Source organism: Myxine glutinosa, chromosome 2 (genome assembly GCF_964187855.1).
Source record: "Myxine glutinosa chromosome 2, kmMyxGlut1.1, whole genome shotgun sequence".
NCBI lineage: Eukaryota > Metazoa > Chordata > Myxini > Myxiniformes > Myxinidae > Myxine > Myxine glutinosa.
In genome coordinates this window covers 188379383-188406005 of record NC_136262.1, presented here as the reverse complement: position 1 = coordinate 188406005, position 26623 = coordinate 188379383, and the positions used below count along the sequence as shown (strand labels likewise).

The 26623-nt window shown below is 45.3% G+C and overlaps 1 protein-coding gene across 6 annotated transcripts in view; it reads right to left on the bottom strand.

The window, feature by feature from the left end:
- Positions 1-526: 526 nt before the first annotated feature.
- The window catches only part of LOC137420986 (semaphorin-4C), a 276482-nt gene continuing 250385 nt past the window's right edge, over positions 527-26623 (bottom strand). For 4 of the 6 annotated variants that reach the window (XM_078772085.1, XM_078772084.1, XM_078772083.1 and 1 more), the window contains 4 exons: positions 23884-24099; positions 2968-3177; positions 2582-2679; positions 527-1841 (listed from right to left, as the gene is read on the bottom strand). In XM_078772085.1, the coding sequence (XP_078628211.1) occupies positions 1809-1841; positions 2582-2679; positions 2968-3177; positions 23884-24099 (557 nt within the window). In that variant the 3' untranslated portion in view covers positions 527-1808. The remainder of the gene's footprint in view (positions 1842-2581; positions 2680-2967; positions 3178-23883; positions 24100-26623) is intronic. The other 2 variants (XR_013622423.1, XM_068106583.2) reach the window with 2 other exon arrangements.

Genomic DNA, 26623 nt, shown 5'->3' with positions numbered 1-26623 from the left:
CTTTGGACCAAACCATTTCATGTAAATAGAGGGGGGGATATAATTTTAGATATAGATATAGTACGGGCAATGCCCTAGTCTATCTATAATTCCACTAATCTCTGTGTGTGTGTATGTTTGTTTGTGACCGCTGTTTCTCGACAACCACGGGTCCGATATACTTTAAACTTGCCAGGTATATTGCTGGGGACCCGAGGATGTGCCTTTTCAAGGTTTCATATTAATCGGACAAGTAGTTACCGAGCTATGGCGATTTAGCCGTTCGCCGTTCGCTTTGGCGTTGCGAATGGACCAAACCATTTCATGTAAATAGAGGGGGGGGGTTCTGTGGTCGTTGCGAATGGACCAAACCATTTCATGTAAATAGAGGGGGGGGGATTGTCACTGTACTCGCAAGCCGTTCGCCGTTCGCTTTGGCGTTGCGAATGGACCAAACCATTTCATGTAAATAGAGGGGGGGGGGATATAATTTTAGATATATATATAGTACGGGCATATATATAGTACGGGCATGCCCTAGTTGATGTGAAAAGCAGGAAGGCAGTTGCCCTCAGTTCCCCTACCCTCACCATTTTCTCCCATTCTGACACTTCAATTTGAAAAATCGATCAAGGTTTATGGTTTCTTCCAGATTCACTTATATAAAAATGTATATAAAAATTTCACTCTTTCTGACTGTCCCTGGCTCATCACAAAGCCAGCCACAAACTTCAGCAATTAATCGCTGTGAATCTGGACAATTCAACTCAATGGCGCATTAATCAAGACTATCCTCGGGTTCATCTCACACTCGAGTGTACATTGCATGGAACTTGCACATTAATATCTTCTTCTGCATTGAGAATCTCTTCACAATTGGCACCGAGTAGGACGATTGGAATATGCTTCAGTCTGAGCAAATTGCCAGCGATTTGGCAAAGCACGGGATTCGCGATGAAAAATTGTCCAAATGTGTGGCCACGTAAAAGCAAATTACGTCACGGATTGGCCAAGAGCCAACCAAAGTTTTAATACAAATAACCCCAATACTACTTCTTTCTTATTCAGCACAAGGCTGCGGGGTAGCAAAGGGCATAGCTGTGCCGCTGATGCAGTGCCCTCTGCTGGCTAGGGCAGGAATTTGTAAAATGTCCATGGTACCGGTCATAGCTCACCTACTCTTCACGAAGGACACTGTGGGATCTTTAATGTCCTTCAACGAATGCTGGGACATTGATGATTCGCCCTGCCTGTGAAACATCAGGATGACAGTTTCCAGTTTCTACCTGGGTCGGGATTCGAACCCAGGCCAGATAGCTTCGAGACGAGTGTGTGTACTTCTAGTCTAGGCATCCTGCCAGCCCTGCCAATACTGATCATTCATGTATATGCTGGAACCAGCCAATAATGTGGTCATTATTCAAATTTACGCACATGATGGTTGCACACTTTTCTATCCTGCACAATTAAACAATGGAGTTCTCCCAAGTGCTCGAGGGGTTCATTTGGCACAAAATAAATTGATTCAAAAGTAACTGGAAACTAAAGTCAAGACAGTATAATATTTGGATTAAAACAAGATCTCTGTAACAATATCAATTGTTTTGGGTGAGCAGTTCCACTTGCAGAAAAGGAGCAACATAAAAATCTGGCATGCATGCCTGCGGATGCCAAGGCACAATTGTCACCAAAATGATAAATTGTACAGTTTAATAAATAAAACGAACGTATTCATACAAACTCAACATTACCCGAAATACACCTTCGTAATAAAAGTCAGAATTTTGTTTTTTTTTTCAGGATGAATATTATTTCCACTGACTCTTAATTCAGTCTTCATCATTTCCATGACACGTATCAGTCTGTAAAGACAATGGCAGCACAACAACATGAACATTACACTGACAACAACGTCTATATATATGTATACAGGTCGGCGATTGAAGACATGGACAAGCCTTAACCGATGTTGTCGACAATATCTGACTATTGGTTGAGTCTTAGAAATATTGAACTAAACATAAGGAAGCCATGTTTAAACTAAAACAAATCACCTTTGCTAGACCAATACAGCTTTCTTTACACCTGCACAACCTATGGGTGTATGCAATGTTGTGAAAAACCAAACGAAAATTATTTCACGAATCTCCACTGAGCTAGTCGGATGGCTTAAAAGTATGCACATTCACCTCTAAGCTGTCTAATCTGGGTTCGAATCCCGACCCAGCTATAAACTGGCATCCCGGTGTTTTACAAGCAGTGATTCATCAATGTTGTGTGCCGTCCCTCCGATGTACATTAATCCGGGCAACCCATGTGCTATCATTAGTTGATGGATGTTAAAGATCCCACAATGTCCTTTGTGAAGAGTAGGCGACCTATCTCAGGCACCCTGAGCAAATTATAGATTATTGTCGTGACTTGTGTCGGAGTGACCCGTCCACCCAAGCCATACAAAACTGCTTCGGTAGCACCGACACTCTGTATGGAGCATGGAACATGATCTGATCTGAATATCCACCCTGTTTAACACTGAAATATGATTTACCACAACATCCTGTTTCCATCTTGTGAATAGCACTGTAATCCACAAAATACTCACCCAGGCCTTGCGCCACAGATCCATCATGTGTGCGTGATTATGTGCGACAGTCTTCCACTGTACCAACTCCAATGGGGATTGTCTTTCTTGGATTTCTCCTGTGAAAGAACTTAGAGCTGTTGATAAAGCAAATTAGGGAACTATAGGAGAGTGCGCACAGAGACATTGACCAAAGGATGAGCCTTGTCAGCAGAAAAATGTACAACCCCAACTGCATTGTGACTTAAATTTGTTAGTGACGTGCTGTGCTTGATTCAGTAAAGATTCAGCTCCAAGATATAAAACAACTAAATAAATCTCCAATTGCACTATTACATAATGTGGGTTCGGAGATGCATCAAGCAAGTGAATGATAAAGAATGCGGACTAGTTTAACAAGAGCTTACCTGCCATGTGTAATTTTGTATAGGAGGATCTCACGTCTGTTCCCGAGTGTGCCGAGCAACCAAAAATGGTGTCATGACGCACAGACACAAAGAGCCAGGACAGAACCTCTTGATGCCTGCCACCCGCCACTGGCACAACATCCATAGAGTATTGTGCTCGTGAAAGTGTGTCGCCTGCCTTCATCCACGTGATGTGTACACCAGGGGGACCTAGTTGTAATGGAATCAGAGCATGTACGATTTATGCTGAGAATGCAAGTTTCAGCATATATATATATATAAATCATTTAGGGTGTCACTAAAATGTAAAGTTGGGATTTTTCATACTCTCACCCCGGGAATCTATTCGATTAGTAGTAAAAACTTTGTGACTGAAAAATCATTTGGATTGAATAACTTTAAAAGGTCACCCCCGGGGTCCAATTTTTTTTTTTTTTACTGTTCACTGGGACGGGAAACTCATGCAAGGTCTGACGTCACGGGAACATGTTGACCGGCTTCCTATTCTTATATCTGGCTCCGGAACAGAACAGCTCCTCGGGGTGCCAAAGCTTTCGTCAGGTACTGCGCAGGCACAAGCAAATGCCATCACAGAATGCCTAAATGAATGGAGAGTGACTGATCGCGTCAAAGCCATGTGTTTCGACACCACTGTGACAAACACAGGTCACCGTGGGGGAACTCTTGTTCTTCTAGAGGAAAAATTTAGAGGAGACCTCATGTACTTTGCGTGCAGACACCACGTCCCAGAATTGGTGCTAGGAGCAGCGTTTGAAGCAACCATGGGGACAGCATCAACTGGTCCTGAGATTCTACTCTTCAAGCACTTCTGTAGTCAATGGCTCTTCATTGACCAGCGACAATTCCAAACGGCGGACACAGATGTGGTCACCAAAGCCGCAATTTCTGAATTCAGAACGGAACTCATTGAGTTTGCAAAGTCACAGGCTCATCGAGTGCGTGATGACTATCAGGAATTACTTAATCTTTCCGTCATCTTCCTCGGTGGAATTCCACACAAGGGCATCACGTTCCGTGCCCCTGGTGCCATGCACCGGGCTCGATGGATGGCTAAGGTGCTCTACGCCATCAAGATCTGGCTCTTCCGTAACCAGTTCCAAATGACAAACACTCAAGTGTTAAAGGGTCTTCCAAAGTCTAAGGGGTCTCAGCAGTCTAAAGGGTTAAAAGGTACATTTGAATAGTACTTAATTAATAATAATAGACGTGCGTTGATAAATAGACACAAAAAGTATAACACTAACACTAACACACACACACACACTCACACACACACACACACACACACACACACACACACACACACACACACACTCATCCATTTATCTAGGCTCAGAGGAGGAAAAACTACCTTTGTGCTAATGTCTATCTTACTGTTCTTGATCTTACTGTTGTTACCAGTCGTTTTTTGCTGATACGTACGACTGGCACGCGAGTATTTAAAACTGATCTTCATTAAGAAAATATCAAAGTTTCACTGTTAAGTTCATCATTTGAAAAATTGAAATTTAATTCACAGAGATGCCTCCAATACTCGACCCGCGCTCGATGGGTGCGATGGCATTGTGGGAGATCGGTAATTTTCAGAGGGTGACGAAACATGTGGAATATTGTTAGTGCCCGACATTTATTTCTGACTCTCGACTCGGCTTCATCGCGAGAAATTCCAATGATCTTGAATTTGTTGTTGTTGTTGCAATCATTGACAAAATCAATGGAACTGGATTAAAAAGAGATGCAAATTATTCTGCAGACCTTTTGTGCGTTTAATTAACCATCAACTGCTTCAACTCGGCCACAAACTTAAAAAATCCATCAAAATGCGCACGTATCTGATTTTGAATGCTGATGGTTTGTTACAAAAAATATAGAAGGGATAATAAAGTTGACAATGCAAACTCTCATACCTTGCAAGATGCCATCATGCAGGCTCGGCGTCATGGGGGGGCATTCGCGGGCCATGCCCCCCCCCCAATGAGTTATTGTGCCCCCCCCCCAACCCGCAGGCCAAGCCTTTGGCACCAAACTTTGCGTTTTATTAATTAATTTATATTTATCATATTAAAAGTGAAAATCTTTTCACTAAATGAAATGAAATAAAAACAAAAATAAGAAAAGAAAAAACACACCCTGTTGGTCATATTTGCATCAGGTCACATTTGAGGAAGTAGTATGCTCATTGACGAGGAGTTTAATAAGGTGTGGGACATGGCCACGGCTTTCAGCGCATCACTGAGACCCGCGATCCCCAAACGGAGACGCAAAGCGAACGCGAATGTGGATGAGTATGTCGTTATGGGAACTACAGGACACAGGGATGATGACGAAAAAACAGAACTTCAGAGACTGCACCACAACACTATTGATTCAGTGCTTGGAGAGATGGATCACAGATTCAGCGAGCGCAACTCACACTTGGCTAGTGCACTTGTTGCACTGAATCCAGAAAGTGATACATTTATTGATGTAAGGGCTGTGAAGCATATTATGGACCTGTCACGATCGCCTGTAATTGAGACAGAGTACGAAGTTGCTAAACAGTTTTTCAGCTCACAAAAACAATCACAGCCAACCAAGGGGGATCGGACTACACACCACACACTCTCAGAGTACCACACACATCTGATCGGAATGCCCAGTGTAGGCCTACTGACTGCTTTCAAACATGCCTCAACATTTGGCGCCTCCACAGCAATGTGCGACAATTCATTCTCCACTCTGAGAAACGTATTTTCGGACCACAGACACGCAATGCTCAACAAAAGAAAGGCCCAGTTGGTTCAGCTAGCGTTTGAGAGGGACTTAGCCCGAAAATGCACAACTGAGTGGAAGGACACCATTCTTAGGAGGTTCAGCACCAACACTCGCCGCCTGCAACTCTTCTAAAGGTAAGCCATGCGTTTAATTCACTTTATGCTGCCAGCCTTGGCTTTCATGATTATTACGCAAAATGTTGAATGATTGTTGGGTCTGTCTGCATTTATTCAGTAAGAGTGGAGAAAAATAGTCCATTTCAAATGATGGTCCAATGACGCGCACAGTGCAGTGAGTGAAAGAGTGAAAGAGTGAAATAGTGAAAGAGTGAGAGACAGAGTCGTGGCTTGCACGTCGGCTATATTTTGTGCAGTGTGGGGACACAGTGGTGTGTGTGTGTGTGTGTGTGTGTGTGTGTGTGTGTGTGTGTGTGTGTGTGTGTGTGTGTGTGTGTGTGTGTGTGTGTGTGTGTGTAAGAGAGAGACTTTGCAGCATGTTTTTTAATTGTAACTGGGTTGGTGTTTTGATTGTTGACGGCAAACTCTTATTATCAAGCATTTACATCATAGATTGAGTTCTCGTTCTTTTTTTTCTTCTTCTTTTTAGCTGCGCCTATGAGAGGACCGCATTGTTGTTCGGGTGCCTTTTTGAATAGCGCATGCGCATACACTCGGACGTGCGTTGGTATGAGGTAAGAACATCGCGGACTAAAATCGCGATTTGTTTGAAGAAACCAGAATAAATTTAGCAACAAAGACAACATGAATGTTTTCATATCAATCTCGTTTCACAGAACATGACACAAATTAGGTGTAATTATTGAATAGCGCATGCGCATGCACTCGGACGTGCGTTGATATGAGGTTATAACATCGCGGACTAACATCGCGATTTGTTTGAAGAAACCAGAATAAATTTAGCTGAAAGACAAAAAGACGCTCGTGCATGCATATAATTTAATGACTGGTCGAATTTGGTGGCGCATATTGTAACGGATATCCTCATGATTCTACACGTCGCAGCTGGTGACCACACTGTGGTCATTTTTCTCTTGTTTTTGTATACAAGATCGAGGCTCGTGTAAGAGCTAATATTGATCACAAAAATACAAAACTGACACATAAAACATAAAACATATGATTAAGGGAGCGGGAGAACAAGATGGAGAGCAGGGACATCGGGAGATCTGTGGGAGGGAGAGGGCTTGGGGGGAGGAGCCGTGGGAAGGGGGGGGAGGGGTGGGGTGGGAGAGGTAAAATGGACACTGATAGGACTTCCAGAAAATAAGTTGGTATTTCAAAAAAGTGGATCTGGGGTGAATTAACGGGGGTACAAAAGATCAAGGTTTTGGATGGGGGAAGATAAGACATGGTGGTGAACAGCTGTTTTAAAGACCTGGAGGGAGGGGTGGGATTGAAGAGAGTGAGGGAGTTTGTTCTCGAGGCGGGAGAAAAGAGGAATGAAAGAGTGAAGGTGAGCAGAGAGTCTTGATTTTGGCAATTTAACCATAAGAGGGTTGCTGGCAGATCTTGTGCGACCTGTAGGAATATTTGGGGGACAGAGCACAGAGAGAGCTGGGGGAGCAACATACGATCAGAAAAGGTCATTGGTTGGAGAGGGGTATTGCTTCTTCGGATATGAGGAGGCTGATGTAAACATAATCTCATCGACAAATCTCCTTGTAGAGCAAGACAAGCAGAATATCCAAGTCAATGCTGAGGATAACGACACTTTTATTCTCTCTCATAGACAGTTTGATGGCTCACTCATAGACGTAAACACTTTTAAATTAAGGAAACTTGGGCTGCGCACGCCTTGACAGGTTGCGACACTGTCTCTTACCCTTTCAAGAAGGCTGAAGCTTCGGGAATCACTGCTATCAAAAAGCACAGAAACATCTAACTGCACATCTTTGGAGAGCTAGATGATGACATTGAAGAAGTTCTGAGTGTTGCTCGGGTCTTTATGTGTATTCTCCATGGTAGCAATAAGGTTGTGGCCATGGAGGACTTGGGCAATACGATTTTCAGTGGAACATCGACCATGCAACCAATCGAAACACTCCCATTAACAGAATGTCACATCTTTCGAGCTCGTCTCCAATGTATTCTGTGGAAGGCAGAAAATCAGAGAGATCAGCCAGCTTTCGATGTCATGAAATTTGGATGGAAAGTGGATTACTCCAACCTGAAACTGGAATAATAGTCACCACGTGCCCCAGAACTCATGAACGTTAATGCAAGCGAGTTTGCTTCTGAAAAGCCTTGTGCCAGAGCTGCAGGCAGCCGCAGGGCGGCAGGACTTTCTTGCAGTATTGTAAATGTTCAGTAGACATGGCAACTTGTCGGAATGAATTCACAGAGGAGGGGGCTAATGTACATGGTGGCCTGAAAGTCGCTTTACCCCTCTGAAACTTCTCCCACCCCCTCCTCAATTGGATGCCGATCACCAACATCTCCAGCTCCTCCACCATTGCCACCACATGGTCCAGATATAACGACTCCAGACAATTCTTTGTGGGGCTTGATCAAGGAGAAAGTGTTGCCAAACTAGTAAAGGCCGATTGAAGAATTGCACGCTGCAGTTTTGGCCTCTTTTGCACAGGTGACTCCACAAATGCTCCACAAGATGTCCAAGGGGACTTCGCGACAGATTCGGTGATGCAAGGAGAATGATGGAGCGCATCAGGAGAATATCACATTTGTTTTACTTGACACCTTATTTGTTCATTTTTTACCACTATTACTAAAGTAATCATAGATTTAACTTTTCTCCAAGCCCTGAAATTAGCCTCTTTTTTTCTAGTTTATACACAGTCTAGGTCCATGCCCACAAAAAATAAATGCTTGATGATGGCAAAGTGGCATCACACAATTTCTAACCCTAATACGTCTAAAACATCAAAAAAAACCTTGTAATGCAGACATTGCAAGATTAGGCAAAAAAAAAAAATCCAGCAATGTGCACTTGACTAGAAGACCACTAAATAAGCATTAAGTAAATAATACAACAAAGGCCAAGATCTTTTTTAGACAAACCACATTTCAAAGTTAGCCTCCATAGCCAGCCACCGACTGGGGATCCTCCATTGTACAAAGTTCTTCCTTGACACACCTGGAATCCTATCCACCTATAAGGCCTTCATCCACAGCTTGATGGAGTAGTGCTCTCTCCTCTGGCCTGGCTCCCCTGCCTCACATCTTCCTCAGTTTGATGCCATGGATACCAAGGACTTTAAGATTAATTAGAATCTCCCATGATGAAGCTGAGTATATGGGCCTGTCTCTTCACAGACAGGTCATCTTCGACCGCATCCTTTTTGACGTTACACCTTCTGGTCTTTCCATGCTTTGCCCCCTTCCTCCCCCATCCCCTATGTTTCTGTAGGACTCACAGGGTCCACAATCAACCCTCTTCTGGTGTAACTACCTAAATCCAGGATAACTGCTCACCTCCACTCATCCGATCCCCTATTTTCCCACCCGTGCAACCAACTTCCTATTCCTGTTCAATCTCATTCTTCCATCAACCAACACCCCATGTATCCTCTCCTGCCTCCCCCCATTTTTTTTTTGATTTCTCAAAATGTACTTAATTATACACTCGAGCAGTGACTCTCAACACCAAGGCAACAGTGAAGATAAATGGAGACGCAGTACACATTGATCATCAGCTCCTTTTCCTCATGGTGGAATAAGCTAAGATTTAGTATTTTTTTTCAGCTTTTTTTGTTTTGTTCCACTGCAGACCAAAGAAATACACATGTGGATACCAAAAGCCAGCAGGTTGAATCTAGGAGATCGTGAGATGCCACAACCATCAGAAGTAGCACATTATTTGTTAGACGGTGGTTCCCTGTGGCAATGCATGCAATGGCCACAAGGAGTCACTTCTGCATCAATCTGCAATATAAGTAAAGTATGTCACAAAGAAATACCCAAATCGTATAATCAGATTTTTGGGACACTCAATCCAAAAGACACCAACAACTGTTGGAGCAGAGGTTAAAGTAGTTCCTGGGCAACACCGCCAACAATGGTTCATATCTATATTCTCAACAAAAAGGTGGAAGATAGTTGTCTTCTGCTTTTGAATGCAACACAAGACTGTGGTAGCATCAATGGCAGCTCGCCTACTCTTTACCAAAGACAATATGGTCCACCAACTTTAATTTCAATTCACAATTTTTTTTAACTTCAGTAACTTCGACTTCATTAATCATTTCAACTTCAATTTAATGTCCACCAACCAATACCAGCAGATGGGATGCCGAGTTTAACACCTGCTGGAGGGACGGCACACACATTGATGAACCACCCTGCCTGTGGAACACCAGGATGACGGTTTATATCTGGGTCGGGAATCGAACCCAAGCTCGAAAGCTTAGACGCGAGTGTGAGTACCATTATATATAGATGTCCATATCAACACAACAAATTTTTATTCTACTGAATACGAGATACTTCGATTTAATCTTTTTGTGTTTGAATGAAAACGAAGTAGTAAATATAGAGACCATTGCTTTTGTTTCCTACAAGGTCTAAGGCTCATGGAAGAGGTGTCCCACAAAAATCATACACACACATGAACAAAGATACACCAGACAATACTGGACTTGACTTTTGACATGAGGCAAACACAGCGGATGACCTTTGGGGAGGGGGTGGGGGGGGGGGGGGGGAAACTTCCCAAAACAATCTGGGTGCGGGCAACTCCATATAGTGGCCTATGGACCGTACAGCCTATAGGTTCTAATCTTAGCCGAGCTGTAAACTGCCATCCTGGTGTTTCATCAGTGTGTGTGCCATCCCTTGGATATACATACGTTCAACCGGGGGTCCCGTGTGTCAGCATTAGTTGGTGGATGTCAAAGATCCCACAATGTCCTTCATGAAGAGTAGGCGAGCTATCACCGGCACTCTGACAAAATTCCAAATTCCTGCCCGAGCCTACAGGAGGCACTGCATCAGTGGCAAGCCACACTCGCAGTAATGATGCAACGAGCAGTCATAGGTTACATACGGAATGAATGAGTCAATTATGAGGGCACTAAGCATGACGGAGCCATGACAAGACAACATAGAATAAGTAAACATTAAGACAGGCTTCCAAATGAATAAATAACCATTAAGCCAGGGGGCAGTAGAAAGTATAAAAAGATAATGGGGGGAAATGGCGTCTCTCATTGTGGTATGGCTGGCACAGGTGTAGTTGGCTGGAGGATCAAGATGGAGGCACAGTCAGCAGCAACCCAAACAGAGCCTAGCCAGCTCGCATTTCACAGCGAAGACGATCCCTGCTCTCTCGAATCGTCAAAAACTGTATGTTCCAACCACTGGTGAAACTGCTGCATCCGATCTCTCCAAAAGGTAACGGTTTAATGGTGGAACATTCTCTCCACAATATCTAGCTCATTCTCATCTATCTCCAAACTGCAGCTTCCTGCTTATATTTGTGAGGGGTAATCTAACCTGCCCGCCAAGGTATGTTGAAGCACCCTTTGCAATTAGTCCTCACCAAATCAAAGAAGGTGGACCAAGCTAAACGAAATGGCTGACTTTAATAGTTGGTCTTGAATTTGGGGAGGGGGGAGGAGAGGATATTAATCATAAAAAGCATAATGGGGGGTTAGGGGGGGGGGGATGTGTAAACTCAGCTTTATACAACTCTATTCAGCTATATATGACAATCTCACACATAGGGCCACAAAGCCCCACCACACCAAGACAGCCGCAGCACAAACTATGGCATTTCCTTACAACACTTGTAAATCACCTGAGCCGAGGACTCCACCGTCTCATATTATATATATATATACAGTGGATTCAGAAAGTATTCAGACCCCTTCACTTTTTTCACATTTTGTTAAATTGGAGCCTTATGCTGAAATCGTTTATATTCATTTTTTTCCCTCATCAATCTACACTCAATACCCCATAATGACAAAGAGAAAACAGGATTTTAGAAAGTTTTGCAAATTTATTAAAAACATAAAACTGAAATATCACATTTACATAAGTATTCAGACCCTTTGCTATGACCCTTGAAATTTAGCTCAGGTGCCTTCCATTTCTCTTGATCATCTTTAAGATGTTTCTGCACCTTGATTGGAGGCCACCTGTGGTAAATTCAATTGATTGGACATGATTTGGAAAGGCACACACCTGTCCATATAAGGTCTCACAGCTGACAATGCATATCAGAGCAAAAACCAAGCCATGAGGTCGAAGGAACTACCTGCAGAGCTCAGAGACAGGATTGTGTTGAGGCACAGATCCGGGGAAGCCTACAAAAAATTTCTGCTGCATTGAAGGTTCCCAAGAGCACAGTGGCCTCCATAATTCTTATTTCACCATTTCTTTGTGGAAATTAATAAATATTTTGGTGTCCACATATGTATTTATTTTGTTTGCAGTGGAAAAAAACAAAAAAAGATGAAAAAAATTACTAAATCTTAGCTTATTTCACACAGAAATTCTAAAATGGCCCAGACAATATTATTGGCACCTATTAGAAGATGTTAAAAATAATTAGATTTCAAGGAGGTGATTCTCCCTTACTTTGGAATTGACCTCACCTGTGGTGAGTTGCAGGTGCCTGCAATATAAAAATCACTCATTCAACCAGTTTGAATGGAGAAAAGATGTCATTCTGCTGGTTTGTGTCACCGTGTTTACCGCATTGAGCATGGCGAAAAGAAAGAAAACCAAATAATTGTCTGAGGAGGGCAGACACAATATTGCAGCTAAGCATGGACAATCTCAAGACTACAAGTCCATCCCCAGAGACCTTGATGTTCCTGTGTCCACCGTACGCAATGCTATCAGGAAGTTTAAGGCCCATGGCACTGTAGCCAACCTCCCTGGCCGTGGCTGCAAGAAAAAAACTTGATGGAAGATTGCAGCGAAGGATTGTTTGAATGGTGAAGAAAGCACCTCGATCAACTGCCAAGCAGATTCAAGTTGACATTCAGACACAAGGTACAACAGTTTCAACTCGCAACATCCGTCACCAACTCAATGAAAGAGGGTTCAATGGTAGGAGACCCAGGAAGACCCCACTGCTGAGAGAGACATAAGAAAGCTGGACTGGAGTTTTCCAAAACACACCTGAACAAGCCAAAATCCTTCTGGGAGAATATCCTGTGGACATATGAGACCAAATTAGAGCTTTTTGGTAAAGCACATCATCTCTATGTTTATAGAAAACAAAATGAAGCCTTCAAAGAAAAGAGCACGTTCCCTACAGTCAAACATGGAGGAGGTTCAGTGATGTTTTGGGGTTCCTGTGCTGCCTCTGGCACTGAGTACCTTGAATGTGTGCATGGCATTGTGAACTCAGGAGATTACCAAGGCATTTTGGAGCGAAATGCTCAACCCAGTGTTAGAAATCTGGGTCTCCGTCGAAGGTGATGGGTCTTGCAGCAGGACAATGACTCCAAACACACTTCAAAAAGCACCCAGGAATGGTTCAAGACAAAACGCTGGACTGTTCAGAAGTGGCCAGCAATGAGTCCAGATCTAAATCCCATTGAACACCTGTGGGGAGATCTGAAAACAGCAGTTGGGAGAAGGCACCTTTCAAATCTGGGAGAACTGGAGCAGTTTGCACAAGAAGAGTGGGCCAAACTGCCAGTAGAGAGGTGTAGGAAGCTCATTCATGGCTGGAGGAAGCACTTGTCTGCAGTTATTTTGTCCAAAGGCTGTGCTACCAAATATTAAGCCGAGGGTGTCAATAATTTTGTCAACGCCATTTCTTTTTATTTTCTGATTTAAAAGGATATATCAAGTTCTGAATCAAAAACAAAAGTTCTGTAATATTAACAGTGAAATAATGAATTGTGGAGACCAAATACTTTAGTCTATTTCAACTTATTTTTAGAGACAATTGTGAGTTATTTGACTTATTTTTAGAGACAATTGTGAGTTATTTGAAAAAAAGTGCAAGGGTGCCAATATTTTTGGCCACGACTGAATATATATATATATATATATATATATATATATATATATATACTGTATGTATATATATATATATATATATATATATATATATATATATATATATATATACATACAGACTTGGCATTTAATATGGAATATTTTTTTTGTGGGGGTGAACTTACTTTTCAAGATGTCTTAGAACCAAAAGTTCATTGGAATTATGTTGAAATTATTCTAGATTTTGTTAATGTGACCTTTAAAAGAAACAAAAACCACATTTGACATTTCGAAACAAATAAATTGATCCTTGAAAGTGATGTAAACTGATATCGAACTCAATTCATGGACAGTACTGTGTTAAACTTCTGTACGTTTTCCAGAAGTATCTCTTTATTTTGCACATTAGCCAAATTTTTTTTAACAAAAACAAAAGTTAAATTACGACTGGGATTACGGACAGTAAAATTACAGTTCAGTACTTCGTGTAACCCCTACGAGCATTCAGGAGAGCACGTACACGTTGAGGCATGCTGTTCACGAGATTTGCCAAGGTTTGGACAGGAATCGCTTGCTATGCAGTGACAATAGCCTGCTGCAATTCATGCACAGAGGTCGGCTGCTGGTCCAAGTGGTCGATTTGATGCGTTAATTCTGCCCAAAATGTTCTCAATCGGATTCATATCCGGGGACATGGCAGGCCACTCCATATGCTCCACACCACGGTCAGCAAGAAAGTGTTGGATCCTGTGAGCACGATGAGGCCGTGCATTGTCATCTTGGAAGACAAAGTTTCCTCGAAAGGCTGCACGAGCAAATGGAAGCAATGTTTCTTCCAGAATGGCCCTGTACTTGAACTGGTTCAGGTTTCCATTCAGAACAACCAGGTCAGTTTTGCCCCCTGCATGAAAAGCAGCCCAAATGGTCACCCCACCACCTCCAGCTTGGACTCTTGGCACTATACAATCTTTGTTGTAGGCTTCATGCACTTGTCTGCGCACTCGGACGTGGCCATCTTGACGATAGACCAGAAATCTAGACTCGTCACTGAAGATCACGTGATTCCAGTGTCCTGGCTGCCATTGACGGTGCTCTCTAGCCCACTACAATCGGCGCTGGCCGTGTTGTCTGGTCAGGCGTGGCTTTCTCAGGGGACGCCTGGCACGATCGCCTGCTTGAACCAGTCATTGGTTGACTAGCCTTCTGGATAGAGGCACATTTGTCAGTTGCTGCCACTCAGCCCTAGGCCGATTAGCTGACTTGGTACGGCCATTGCGGACTAACCGGTGCAGCTGGCGATCATCCCTCCTTGTGGTGCTGCGGGGATGTCCTGGCCTCGGTATTGGAGTAGGGACACCCCTCTGAGCATTTTGTTTCAGGATCTTTGACACCTGACCTTGAGTGATGCCATACTGCCGAGCAATAGCACGCTCTTTCATGCCGTAATTTCGTAAAGCCACCACTCCATGACAAACAGCATTGTCGAGTTGACGGACCATCTCCAGAGGAAGCGGCAATAACGTTTGGAGACGTGCAGGAGTTGTTTTCCACTAATACAGAATGAAACAACCCTTGTATACCCGACTGTGAAGCCAATCGTCAAATGCACCTGTCCGTACATTTTGCCACGCCACCTGTGATATAATCCTGTTGTTGACTTCTTGCTGCGACAGACAATCAGTGACATGGTTCTTTTAACAAATAAATCACCAAAGTGTAAAAGAAACTCACCAGATTGATATACTGAGTTAAGAAAGTAAACCCAAGTCAAGAAAAAAATATATTCCATATTAAATGCCAAGTCTGTATATATATATATATATATATATATATATATATATATATATATATATATATATATATATATATATATTGTTACAGATACGACTTTGATGGTATGGTGGGCCGAGCGGGATGGCCGCCGTATCCGTACAAGTTACCCGATTGTGCCCGAACGTTGACTAGCTGTGCTATGCTGGCTCAATAAGAAAAAGAAGACACCCGGCTGGATTACAATCACACAATACGACACCAACGTTTCGATTCTCAAGTATATTCGTACGGAAAAGGTTAGATTACAGGGGCTAGAGGTATATTACAGGAAGACAGGCACTTAGACACACTCTTATATTAACCCCGGACAGACGACAGACACACGGGACAAAATGCTGACTCACACGGGGGTTGATGAAAAGGACAGCGGGTATCGATGGCTCAAGGTGCACTCCTGGCTCAAGGCAGAATCGACTCGGTCCGGTCCAGAGATGCGGGGAGGTATCGTCGCGCTGGGGGTGGCGGTGGCTTCTCTCTCCAGTCTCCAAGCTGAGGCGCATCTCTCGTCACATCCGGCGCGTGGCCGCGTATATCCGGCGGGGAGTGACACGCCCTCGGCTCGTTAGCTCCGCCTCGTGGAATCGGCACGTTGCTTCTCATTGGGTGCGTGCGGGGGGGGTTACTGGCTCCGCCCCCGACGAGGAGCTGACAGCCAGCCCCTTCGGGGTAACCCCGTGGAGCGCATGGTCTGGAGCTAATCGAGCCGGTGTGAGGACGCATCCTCCCCCGCTCCGCCGCCATCCCCTCTGTTGTTGTTGTAATTGTTGTTGTAGTTGTTGTTATTGTTGTTGTTTGGGGAAGAAGATGGGAGGAGGTATGGGAAAGGTCCTAAACTCACTACTGATGCCATATAATCACATTCTGGTGCAACGAAGAGTCATAATTAATGGAAACGAGGCCTTAACTGACATAGATTAAGAATAACTAGGAAGATGTCCGAAAGTTGTCTACGTGTGGTGCGGTGGACCTGGGCACGACATTTAATGGGGGAATAAGGGGAAGGTCGGCTCTACTGATTGTTATTTACATGCAATGGGACTAGGGAATGGGGGATCGGGGAAAGTTGGGGAGTATTGGAGAAAATAGGGGAATATTTACAAGCGGATATGGAGGCCAAATTCCATATTCGCAACATTGCACCCTTCTCTACCCTCGGGGCGTCCCGACCCGATAAATTTTTACCTACTTTAGTGTGGCACGCAATGTAGTTCCCTCTACTATTAACTCTACCCTGAGTGCGACAGTTTTACAGATATTCACAAATGAGTAAATATGTCCCCCTGCGACGTTGCACCCTTCTCCTCACAGAAACACACCCACAGGATAACCGAATCCGGAAAGAATCCTCAAACTAAACATACAGCCGGTAGGGAGCATTATTTACAAGACTACGCTGCTATTTACACTACGATCCAGGACCTGTTTTTGGAGGAACACATGCAGATGTTATGCATAGAGAGGGAGCGCGCTTGCCAACATCGATACACCAACCCACGAGTGCTCTGTGGCCGACGGCCTTTAATAACGTGCAGAGCACCCTTTCCCAGCATCAAAAGCACCACCCCACCACCAATCGGTGCAGTCACCATTGTTCAATGATTAAAAATAAATGCGACAACCCCTAACCCTGCAGGTGTCTCTTGCTCTTCTTGTGGTGCACTTGGTGTTAACTAACAGTGGTTCACCTTTATGGCATAGGTGCCACGTTGACCCATAGGTCCATCAACGGGTGGTGCTTGGCCGCAAACGAACTGCGGTCCATTGTGGGTGGCCACAAACATTGCGGTCCATATGGTGTACCGATCCAGGCAGCGAACAGCGAAAGTGCAGGCCCACAACTGCGTCGCCAGCACCTCTCTCTCCTCTCTCTCTACCCCAAAGCCAGATCCTCGGAGGTGGGAGACAACAGAAGAAACAAGTGAGTAAGGTGGTAAGGGCGCAAAAGTGCACGCAATATAAGGTAATGCACACTGGGGGCACATGGGAACCAGGTGAGACAGGTACGTTCCTATCGTACGCCCCCCCCCTCACCAGGTAACCTACATGGCCCCTCCCTTACCCCTTACTGTATCCACACAACACAACACTACCCATAAACATCTACTTTACAAATCGACAAACATCCCTACTGTCTTCCCCGTTCCTCCCATAAACCAAATTCGTCTTCTCTCCCTCCTAACCAATCAAATTTGCCATTTTCAACTCTCATCAAAATTTGCCATCTCCAACTGCACATCAAAATTTGCCATCACCAATTCATCATCAGTCCCTCCTAAGGAGGGAGAGATGGAATCACCCCAATGTCTCATCCACGTCGTGATGCGTCTCACAAATCCACAGCAATCTCATTTCCTGCACACAGAACAAAGAAAACACAGGTGTGGAGTCATCATCATCACCACAGGTAAGTGGCTGCGTATGGTGCGACAGGTTCTTCAATCCTAACTATTTCCTAAATGACTTTAACAACTTTACACTACCCGGGGCTTTCTCCGGCCAAACCATTGGCCCTCTTACACTATGGGTTCTAAAACCAATTCCCATTGGCCAAACTGTGGTGCTCTTCAATTTGGGGTCTCACTCCCCCGATTCATCTCCCGGTGCCCTCGTACAATTTCTGGGCTGCGACGCGTACCTCTCCCAGTGGGCCTACCCACCTGCACACCTCCACCACTGCAGTTGCCTCCGAGCTTACCTGCTCCTTACCCTAACCTAACTACCAGGGGAAGGCCCTCTGGCTCTCTCCCCACTCCGTGCCCTCTCTGGCACTGGGCTGCCCGATCCACACCCGGGATCCTCAGGCACCCACTCACAACTACCGGCTCCCAGAGCCCACCTGCGGCCTCACCTGGCCGACATCCTCACAGTGGTGGAGTGCCCAACCAACTACACACACTAACAGGCTACACGCCCAGCCATTTCCACAACACTAATGCACCCATCCACAACACCATTCTGCAACCGCACCACAAATGCCAATATCCAACCACAATTTACCTGTACCCTCTACCTAACACTTACACTACCCGCCCCGGGTACTCGTGAAAGGGGTCCACTCTTCCCCCATCCACACCTTCGCACCACGCACACCACTCCATACCACTTACTCCAACTCTCTCCACACACCTGTACCTGCACACCTGTGCTCTCACACCTGGTGCCACCTGCACCCTTCTCTCCCCAAGCGCATTCGCGCTGATCCACACACTCACTACTCACACACTGCTCCACACACCTGTCCAGTTGCACACCTGTGCAATCACACCTGTTCAATTCTCACACACACGGCATCATCTCAGCTAACTACTCCCTTCTGAAACTTGCGCTTCCCAGTCGTCCCTTTAACTATTGCGCTCCCTCGTCATTATCATCCATACTAATCTACCTGCGTCCCCACTACAGGTATCAGTCACTAACTAATCTTAACGTTACCTAATGTCATCTTCTAGGGCCCTATCAATATAACCTAACCCACCCGGGCTAGTTTTCACTGCCATACACCCCATAAACTATAGCTCCTTTGCCCCCCACATGGGAAAGGTGGCAGGGATGCCATCCCACCACATCGGGGGTCTCTCACTACCAATTTTGCACATCAAATTTCAACAAATTAAAAATTTGCCAATCACTGCCCATCATCTGCCAATCACTACTGCCAATCCCTTGCCAATCATCAAATTTTGTTTTTCTCTAATTTTGGGTCCAAAACACTAACCTCATCACCCAGTCGACTCACTAATACCTCTCGGTGCGCCAATCCCTGTCCAAAGCCCGGCTTCGTAAAGCCAAGCAATGGATGCTGGTTGTTTTGTGCCAGCGGCTGGATACATCCGGCACTCGGTGCAGGGAAGGAGGTTTACCCGGCCCGAGATCCCACGCACCTTCTCGGCACGGAGCCATCCAATGTCCCGATCTCGACCTGCCGGAATTCCTCAACAAAAAGTGGTCGCCATGACGACTCTTTCTATCGGGCCGCCCGCTCCGCCTATTGGAGCACAGACGTGGCCGTTCAAAGCGAGGCCCAGCGTGGATCGCGCACGGCGGTTCTTTCGAACCCGCCGTGGCTCGGATCCCCGCTGGTTCTCGCGGCACGCGAAGCCCGGCACGCACCGAGGGCCCGCTTCGGCTAAAAGTCGACCTGACCTTTAACCCGTGTAACGTCGATGCTTCACCTGCATGCTTACACCCCGCAGCCCGTTCCTTGCTCACACCTCCAGCCTTTTCCATGCTCCTTGTACCGTTCCTTACACACCCAGGTACACCCATTCCACTCACAGCCTTGGTCACACACCTGACCACCGAACACTTTGGCACACATTCGTTGCTCGCACACCTCACCAATACACCGCTTCGCGCCCCCTCCGCGGTCACCTCCTCTGTGACAATTACAGGTGTGCCCTCATTCGCACACCCAATCACGTGCCTCACCACCAACTCCAGCGTGCATTCCCACTCACGCTCTACCATTCCAGGTGTGCATCCTTCCATCCCAGGTGTACATCCTCGCTCACCTGTCACAACTAACTCACGCTCCATGTCACTCCCACTACTTTCACCTCCATTCCTGACAGCGCACTCACCCTTACTCTTGACAGCGCACTCTTTCCTCATGCACCTGTCCGTCACACACCTTCCTCGCGCACACTCTCCCGTCACACCCTCTGTAACACTCACCACAGGTGTGCATTCTTCCTTGCCTTTGACAGCGCACTCTTTCCCCATGCACCTGTCCGTCACACACCTTCCTCGCGCACACTCTCCCGTCACATCCTCTGTAACACTCACCACACCGCGCTTCCATGTGCCCCCTCGCACACGCGCTATGACCGACTCACTCTCGCCAGCACCCTCACTCCTTGGCACGCACTTTTTCCTCACACACCCCAGAGTCGGACTTTCTCGCACACCTCCATTTTCGCACACCAGACCTGTCGCACACTTCACCAACGGCCTCTCACGAACACCCGGGTCTATCTCGACCCCCAAGCTTCTTAAATCCCCTGGCGCATCATACGCACGACCATATTGGTCACCACTTACACCGGGTCCTCTTCCTCTTCGCTTCTCCTCCATCACCTGCGAATCCCTCATCCGGTTAATGAGCACATCATCACGATCCAAACACAGACTTTGGACCAATTCTTTTATCTCCTCTTTGATCTCTTTCTTATCCCCTCTCCGTCGCTTCTTAATTTCGCTCATCCCTTCTTCCACTTCTTCTAATTTGTGCTTCACCTCTTTTATTCCCCGGTACGTCTCCTCAAGCTCATCCTCTAAGGCTACCTTGACCGTTTCCAGGTGCGTCCTCACCTGCCGGTCCTTCGTCTCCATTACCTCTATCACCTCGTCCAACCTCGTTGTCAGTCCCTCACGTACCATCTGACATTCCCTCTTTGTCGCTATTAAGTCGTTTTTTATGTCGTTTTGTGTCGCTTTTAAACCTCCTAATACCGCAGTGTTCCTTTGCACCTGCTCCACTAACTCCGTCTGTCCCACCGTCAGCTGCTCCACCTCCTGCGTCAGGTCCTCTATGCCCCCTTGTAACTTTACAGTCCCCTTTCTCACCTCCTTTTCCATGCGCTCCTTACAGTGCCTCACCTCCTCGCGCACTCCTCCGACCTCCTCACTCACTCCTCTTCTGATCTCCTCTCCCATCACTTGCATCTCCTGCCCAGATGCCACCCTCATCTGCTCCATTTCCTCCCTGTGAGCATCCAGTTTGGTTTCTACCCCTATTCTGACCCCCTCTATCTGCTGCTCCATTTGTTTAACTTCCCTTTCCGCTTGGTCCCTCATGTCCCTCAATTTGCCTTCCATACTGTTTTCTAACCCCTCTAACCCATTTTTCACTCCCTCTATCTGATTCTCCTGGGCAGCCATTCTATTTTCTACCCCCATTAACCCATTTTTCACTTCTTTTATCCCGTTGTCTAACCCCTCAAAATTATTGTCTAACTTCCCAAATTTCTTGTCTAACTCCTCAAAATTATTGTCTAACCCCTCACTGGTACCCCTCGCTTCGTCCCTCATTACCCCCATTTGCTCACTCTGAGCCCTCGCTTCGTCCCTCATTACCCCCATTTGGTTTCCCATTACCCCCATTTGGCCCTCCATTCGCCCACTATCAGCCCTCATTCCCACCATTTGTTCCATAAGGGCCCTCATTTGCAGGAGGAAAAGGTTCGAATCCACCAGGGGCGCTGCCGCGGGCGTGGACGCCGTGGCCACCTCGTGCGTGACAACGCTATTTTGCGACCCTGCCGCCCTCACTGCTTCGCTCTCCTCCTGTCCCTCATGTCCCTCAATTTGGTCCTGGACCGACCCTGCTTCACTCTCCCCTACCGGACCCCAGCCGTCTTGATCCGCCATAGCGCGACTTGCAAAATTCGAGTTTCGTAAAACAAATACAAATTTCGGCCGCTCCAAATTTTGACCAAATTTTTTTTTTCCTCTATTCGTTTTTTTTTTTTTCAAAATTTGGTCGGGCCTCGAATCTCACTCCCGACACCAATTGTTACAGATACGACTTTGATGGTATGGTGGGCCGAGCGGGATGGCCGCCGTATCCGTACAAGTTACCCGATTGTGCCCGAACGTTGACTAGCTGTGCTATGCTGGCTCAATAAGAAAAAGAAGACACCCGGCTGGATTACAATCACACAATACGACACCAACGTTTCGATTCTCAAGTATATTCGTACGGAAAAGGTTAGATTACAGGGGCTAGAGGTATATTACAGGAAGACAGGCACTTAGACACACTCTTATATTAACCCCGGACAGACGACAGACACACGGGACAAAATGCTGACTCACACGGGGGTTGATGAAAAGGACAGCGGGTATCGATGGCTCAAGGTGCACTCCTGGCTCAAGGCAGAATCGACTCGGTCCGGTCCAGAGATGCGGGGAGGTATCGTCGCGCTGGGGGTGGCGGTGGCTTCTCTCTCCAGTCTCCAAGCTGAGGCGCACGCGCATCTCTCTCTCGTCACATCCGGCGCGTGGCCGCGTATATCCGGCGGGGAGTGACACGCCCTCGGCTCGTTAGCTCCGCCTCGTGGAATCGGCACGTTGCTTCTCATTGGGTGCGTGCGGGGGGGGTTACTGGCTCCGCCCCCGACGAGGAGCTGACAGCCAGCCCCTTCGGGGTAACCCCGTGGAGCGCATGGTCTGGAGCTAATCGAGCCGGTGTGAGGACGCATCCTCCCCCGCTCCGCCGCCATCCCCTCTGTTGTTGTTGTAATTGTTGTTGTAGTTGTTGTTATTGTTGTTGTTTGGGGAAGAAGATGGGAGGAGGTATGGGAAAGGTCCTAAACTCACTACTGATGCCATATAATCACATTCTGGTGCAACGAAGAGTCATAATTAATGGAAACGAGGCCTTAACTGACATAGATTAAGAATAACTAGGAAGATGTCCGAAAGTTGTCTACGTGTGGTGCGGTGGACCTGGGCACGACATTTAATGGGGGAATAAGGGGAAGGTCGGCTCTACTGATTGTTATTTACATGCAATGGGACTAGGGAATGGGGGATCGGGGAAAGTTGGGGAGTATTGGAGAAAATAGGGGAATATTTACAAGCGGATATGGAGGCCAAATTCCATATTCGCAACAATATATATATATATACGTATATATATATATACGTATATATATATATACGTATATATATATATATATATATATATATATATATATATATATATATATATATATATATAATGTCCCCTGTCCCTTACAACTATCATCCCCGACTCCAACTGTCCCATCCCCCCAGAGAGGGGATGCAAATGCAGTGTCAACTGTGGGTGTGGAAGTAACACACAAGCCAAAAAGCCTGTCATTAATCTACTCATATACACCTGCAGTCCCCCTATGCTGCACCTTACACTGCCTCAAAGTGTATCAATTTAAAATCCTCTCATTTCCAATCATCAGCATTTCCCAAGGTATATACGTTGTTCTCTTACTATATAGGCAGGTTGACGGCCTCCCACACAATTAATTTGCTCGTAGTTAAACCTTCCATTCATATGGCAGATTTCTGACCCCTTCGCTCCCAAAATTTCCCAGCGGCCACCTACTGCAGAGAAGCCTCTCCGTTCTCAGTTTACTCATATCTCCGCTAAAATCACGTTCATTTTTGTCCCTAATCCTCTACCTACCCTCCTTTCATCTGCCTCTTCTCTTCCTTTTTTCAATGTTACCTTGCCAATTGGTTCCCTCTCGCTGCCACCCTCCCATCCCCACACATATGTAATAAGTAGATGCCCTTTACCAGTTCTACCTGAATGTTAAAAGATACAAATGAGGTGTGAGGCAAATGGAAGACAAGTTAGGAGTGTCAAAAGGTTCTGGGGACTCACCGGCTGCTCGGCAGAACAGCAGCACTTGGTGAGATTCACAGACAGTCTGGTTCTGTTCGGTCAATAGAGGTGGCAGGAGCTGGAGGGGAACAGGGTGCACAGTCTTGGGCCTAGAGATTCTGGGTACAGCCGAAGCCTTTGGCGAAGAGGCAGAGAGCACAGGTCGAGAGCAGCAAGGACAAGCAGAGCAAGGGGCAGCAGTAGCCGCAGGCAAGGCTGCATGAAGAAAGGGAAGAGGAAGAAAAGGAAGCAAGGAAGAAATAAGATAAAAATGAACAAAGTGGAAAAGCTGCTTGGATATTTGAGACGTTCATACAAATGTTGACTAGTGTGGATCTGAAAATCTAGGCAATGATGGAAATACGACGCAGATTACCTGAAATAGCAAAGGATGACGAGGCAATGGATAACAGAGGCAATCGTAGCCGCACTAAGCTTGGAATGTGCAACCAACATTGGATTACCATTGATTACTCCCAGCACTAATCACAACTCACTTCCAATACTGCCAGGAATAGAAGGTTTGCTTAACACTAGCCATCCGGCCAGAAACCGATCAGAATCTCGAGAAACTATCCATGATCGTATTGATCTATGATCGTATATACTATCCATGATCGTATCCAGAAACCGATCAGAATGTCGAGAAACTATCCATGATCGTATTGATCTATGATCGTATATACTATCCATGATCGTATCCAGAAACCGATCAGAATCTCGAGAAACTATCCATGATCGTATTGATCTATGATCGTATATACTATCCATGATCGTATCCAGAAACCGATCAGAATGTCAAGAAACTATCCATGATCATATTGATCTATGATCGTATATACTATCCATGATCGTATCCAGAAACCGATCAGAATGTCGAGAAACTATCCATGATCGTATTGATCTATGATGGTATATACTATCCATGATCGTATCCAGAAACCGATCAGAATGTCGAGAAACTATCCATGATCGTATTGATCTATGATCGTATATACTATCCATGATCGTATCCAGAAACCGATCAGAATCTCGAGAAACTATCCATGATCGTATTGATCTATGATCGTATATACTATCCATGATCGTATCCAGAAACCGATCAGGATGTCGAGAAACTATCCATGATCGTATTGATCTATGATCGTATATACTATGCATGATCGTATCCAGAAACCGATCAGAATGTCGAGAAACTATCCATGATCGTATTGATCTATGATCGTATATACTATTCATGATCGTATCCAGAAACCGATCAGAATGTCGAGAAACTATCCATGATCGTATTGATCTATGATCGTATATACTATTCATGATCGTATCCAGAAACCGATCAGAATGTCGAGAAACTATCCATGATCGTATTGATCTATGATCGTATATACTATTCATGATCGTATCCAGAAACCGATCAGAATGTCGAGAAACTATCCATGATCGTATTGATCTATGATCGTATATACTATCCATGATCGTATCCAGAAACCAATCAGAATCTCGAGAAACTATCCATGATCGTATTGATCTATGATCGTATATACTATCCATGATCGTATCCAGAAACCGATCAGAATGTCGAGAAACTATCCATGATCGTATTGATCTATGATCGTATATACTATTCATGATCGTATCCAGAAACCGATCAGAATGTCGAGAAACTATCCATGATCGTATTGATCTATGATCGTATATACTATTCATGATCGTATCCAGAAACCGATCAGAATGTCGAGAAACTATCCATGATCGTATTGATCTATGATCGTATATACTATCCATGATCGTATCCAGAAACCAATCAGAATCTCGAGAAACTATCCATGATCGTATTGCAAGCTCACTGCAGTAGTAATGTTGAAAAATTATTCAATAATCAATTCAGTTACTTGATCGGTCATTACAAATCATGAGCCTAATACACTTAAAATTGCATATTCCGATCAGTTGCCTCCCAATCCTTGCAAACCCTATTCGAGTGGAACGCAGAAAGATAAATTTACCACATTGGCCAACAACCTCATTCGACAGTTTTGAAAACTTCGATTCCAGGAAAGCGTTATGATCAAAATGCCCTTCAAAATAGCCCCTTCAAATATAACTTTGTATGTCATGGGGTCTGTGTACTTTGTATCACAAATGAACCAACAGCCATTTTCTGCATAGCCCAGGTCTGCATAGCCTGTCCCAAGGCACAATAGGCCAAAAATGGCCACCTCCTGCTTCAAAGTTCCTCTGTGTAAGGCCGACATGGATCATGTCAATTGTAAACGGACCTGAGTTATCTCGTGTACATTTGGGCCACTTTGGACTAGATGAGGCCCAACCGAAGTGCAATCGTGTTCAACATGCAGTCTAGCCGAGGGGGATTTGGTAACATCACTACATCACTCTTGATTAGAGAATACATATATTTAAACATATGCAAGGAAAAATTGATTGAATTTTACACATAAGCACAGTACTTTGTAAACTTTGTGATAAAGAAGTGGTGGTGAGGTTTTCATCGAGCATGCTTGGCAGGGGAGTGGTGAGGTTGGAGGTGAGGATCATGTTCGTTATAGTTTTAAATAATAATCTCTGATTCTGATGTACTCTTACAGAGCATCGGTGCTCCTGGAGCATTTTCTTGGCAAGGATTATACTGGGTGGTCTGCCATTGCCTTTAGAGCTGGAATTTGTCCACGGTGCCGGCAATAGCTCGACTACCCTTTGCGAAGGATATTGTAGGATCTTT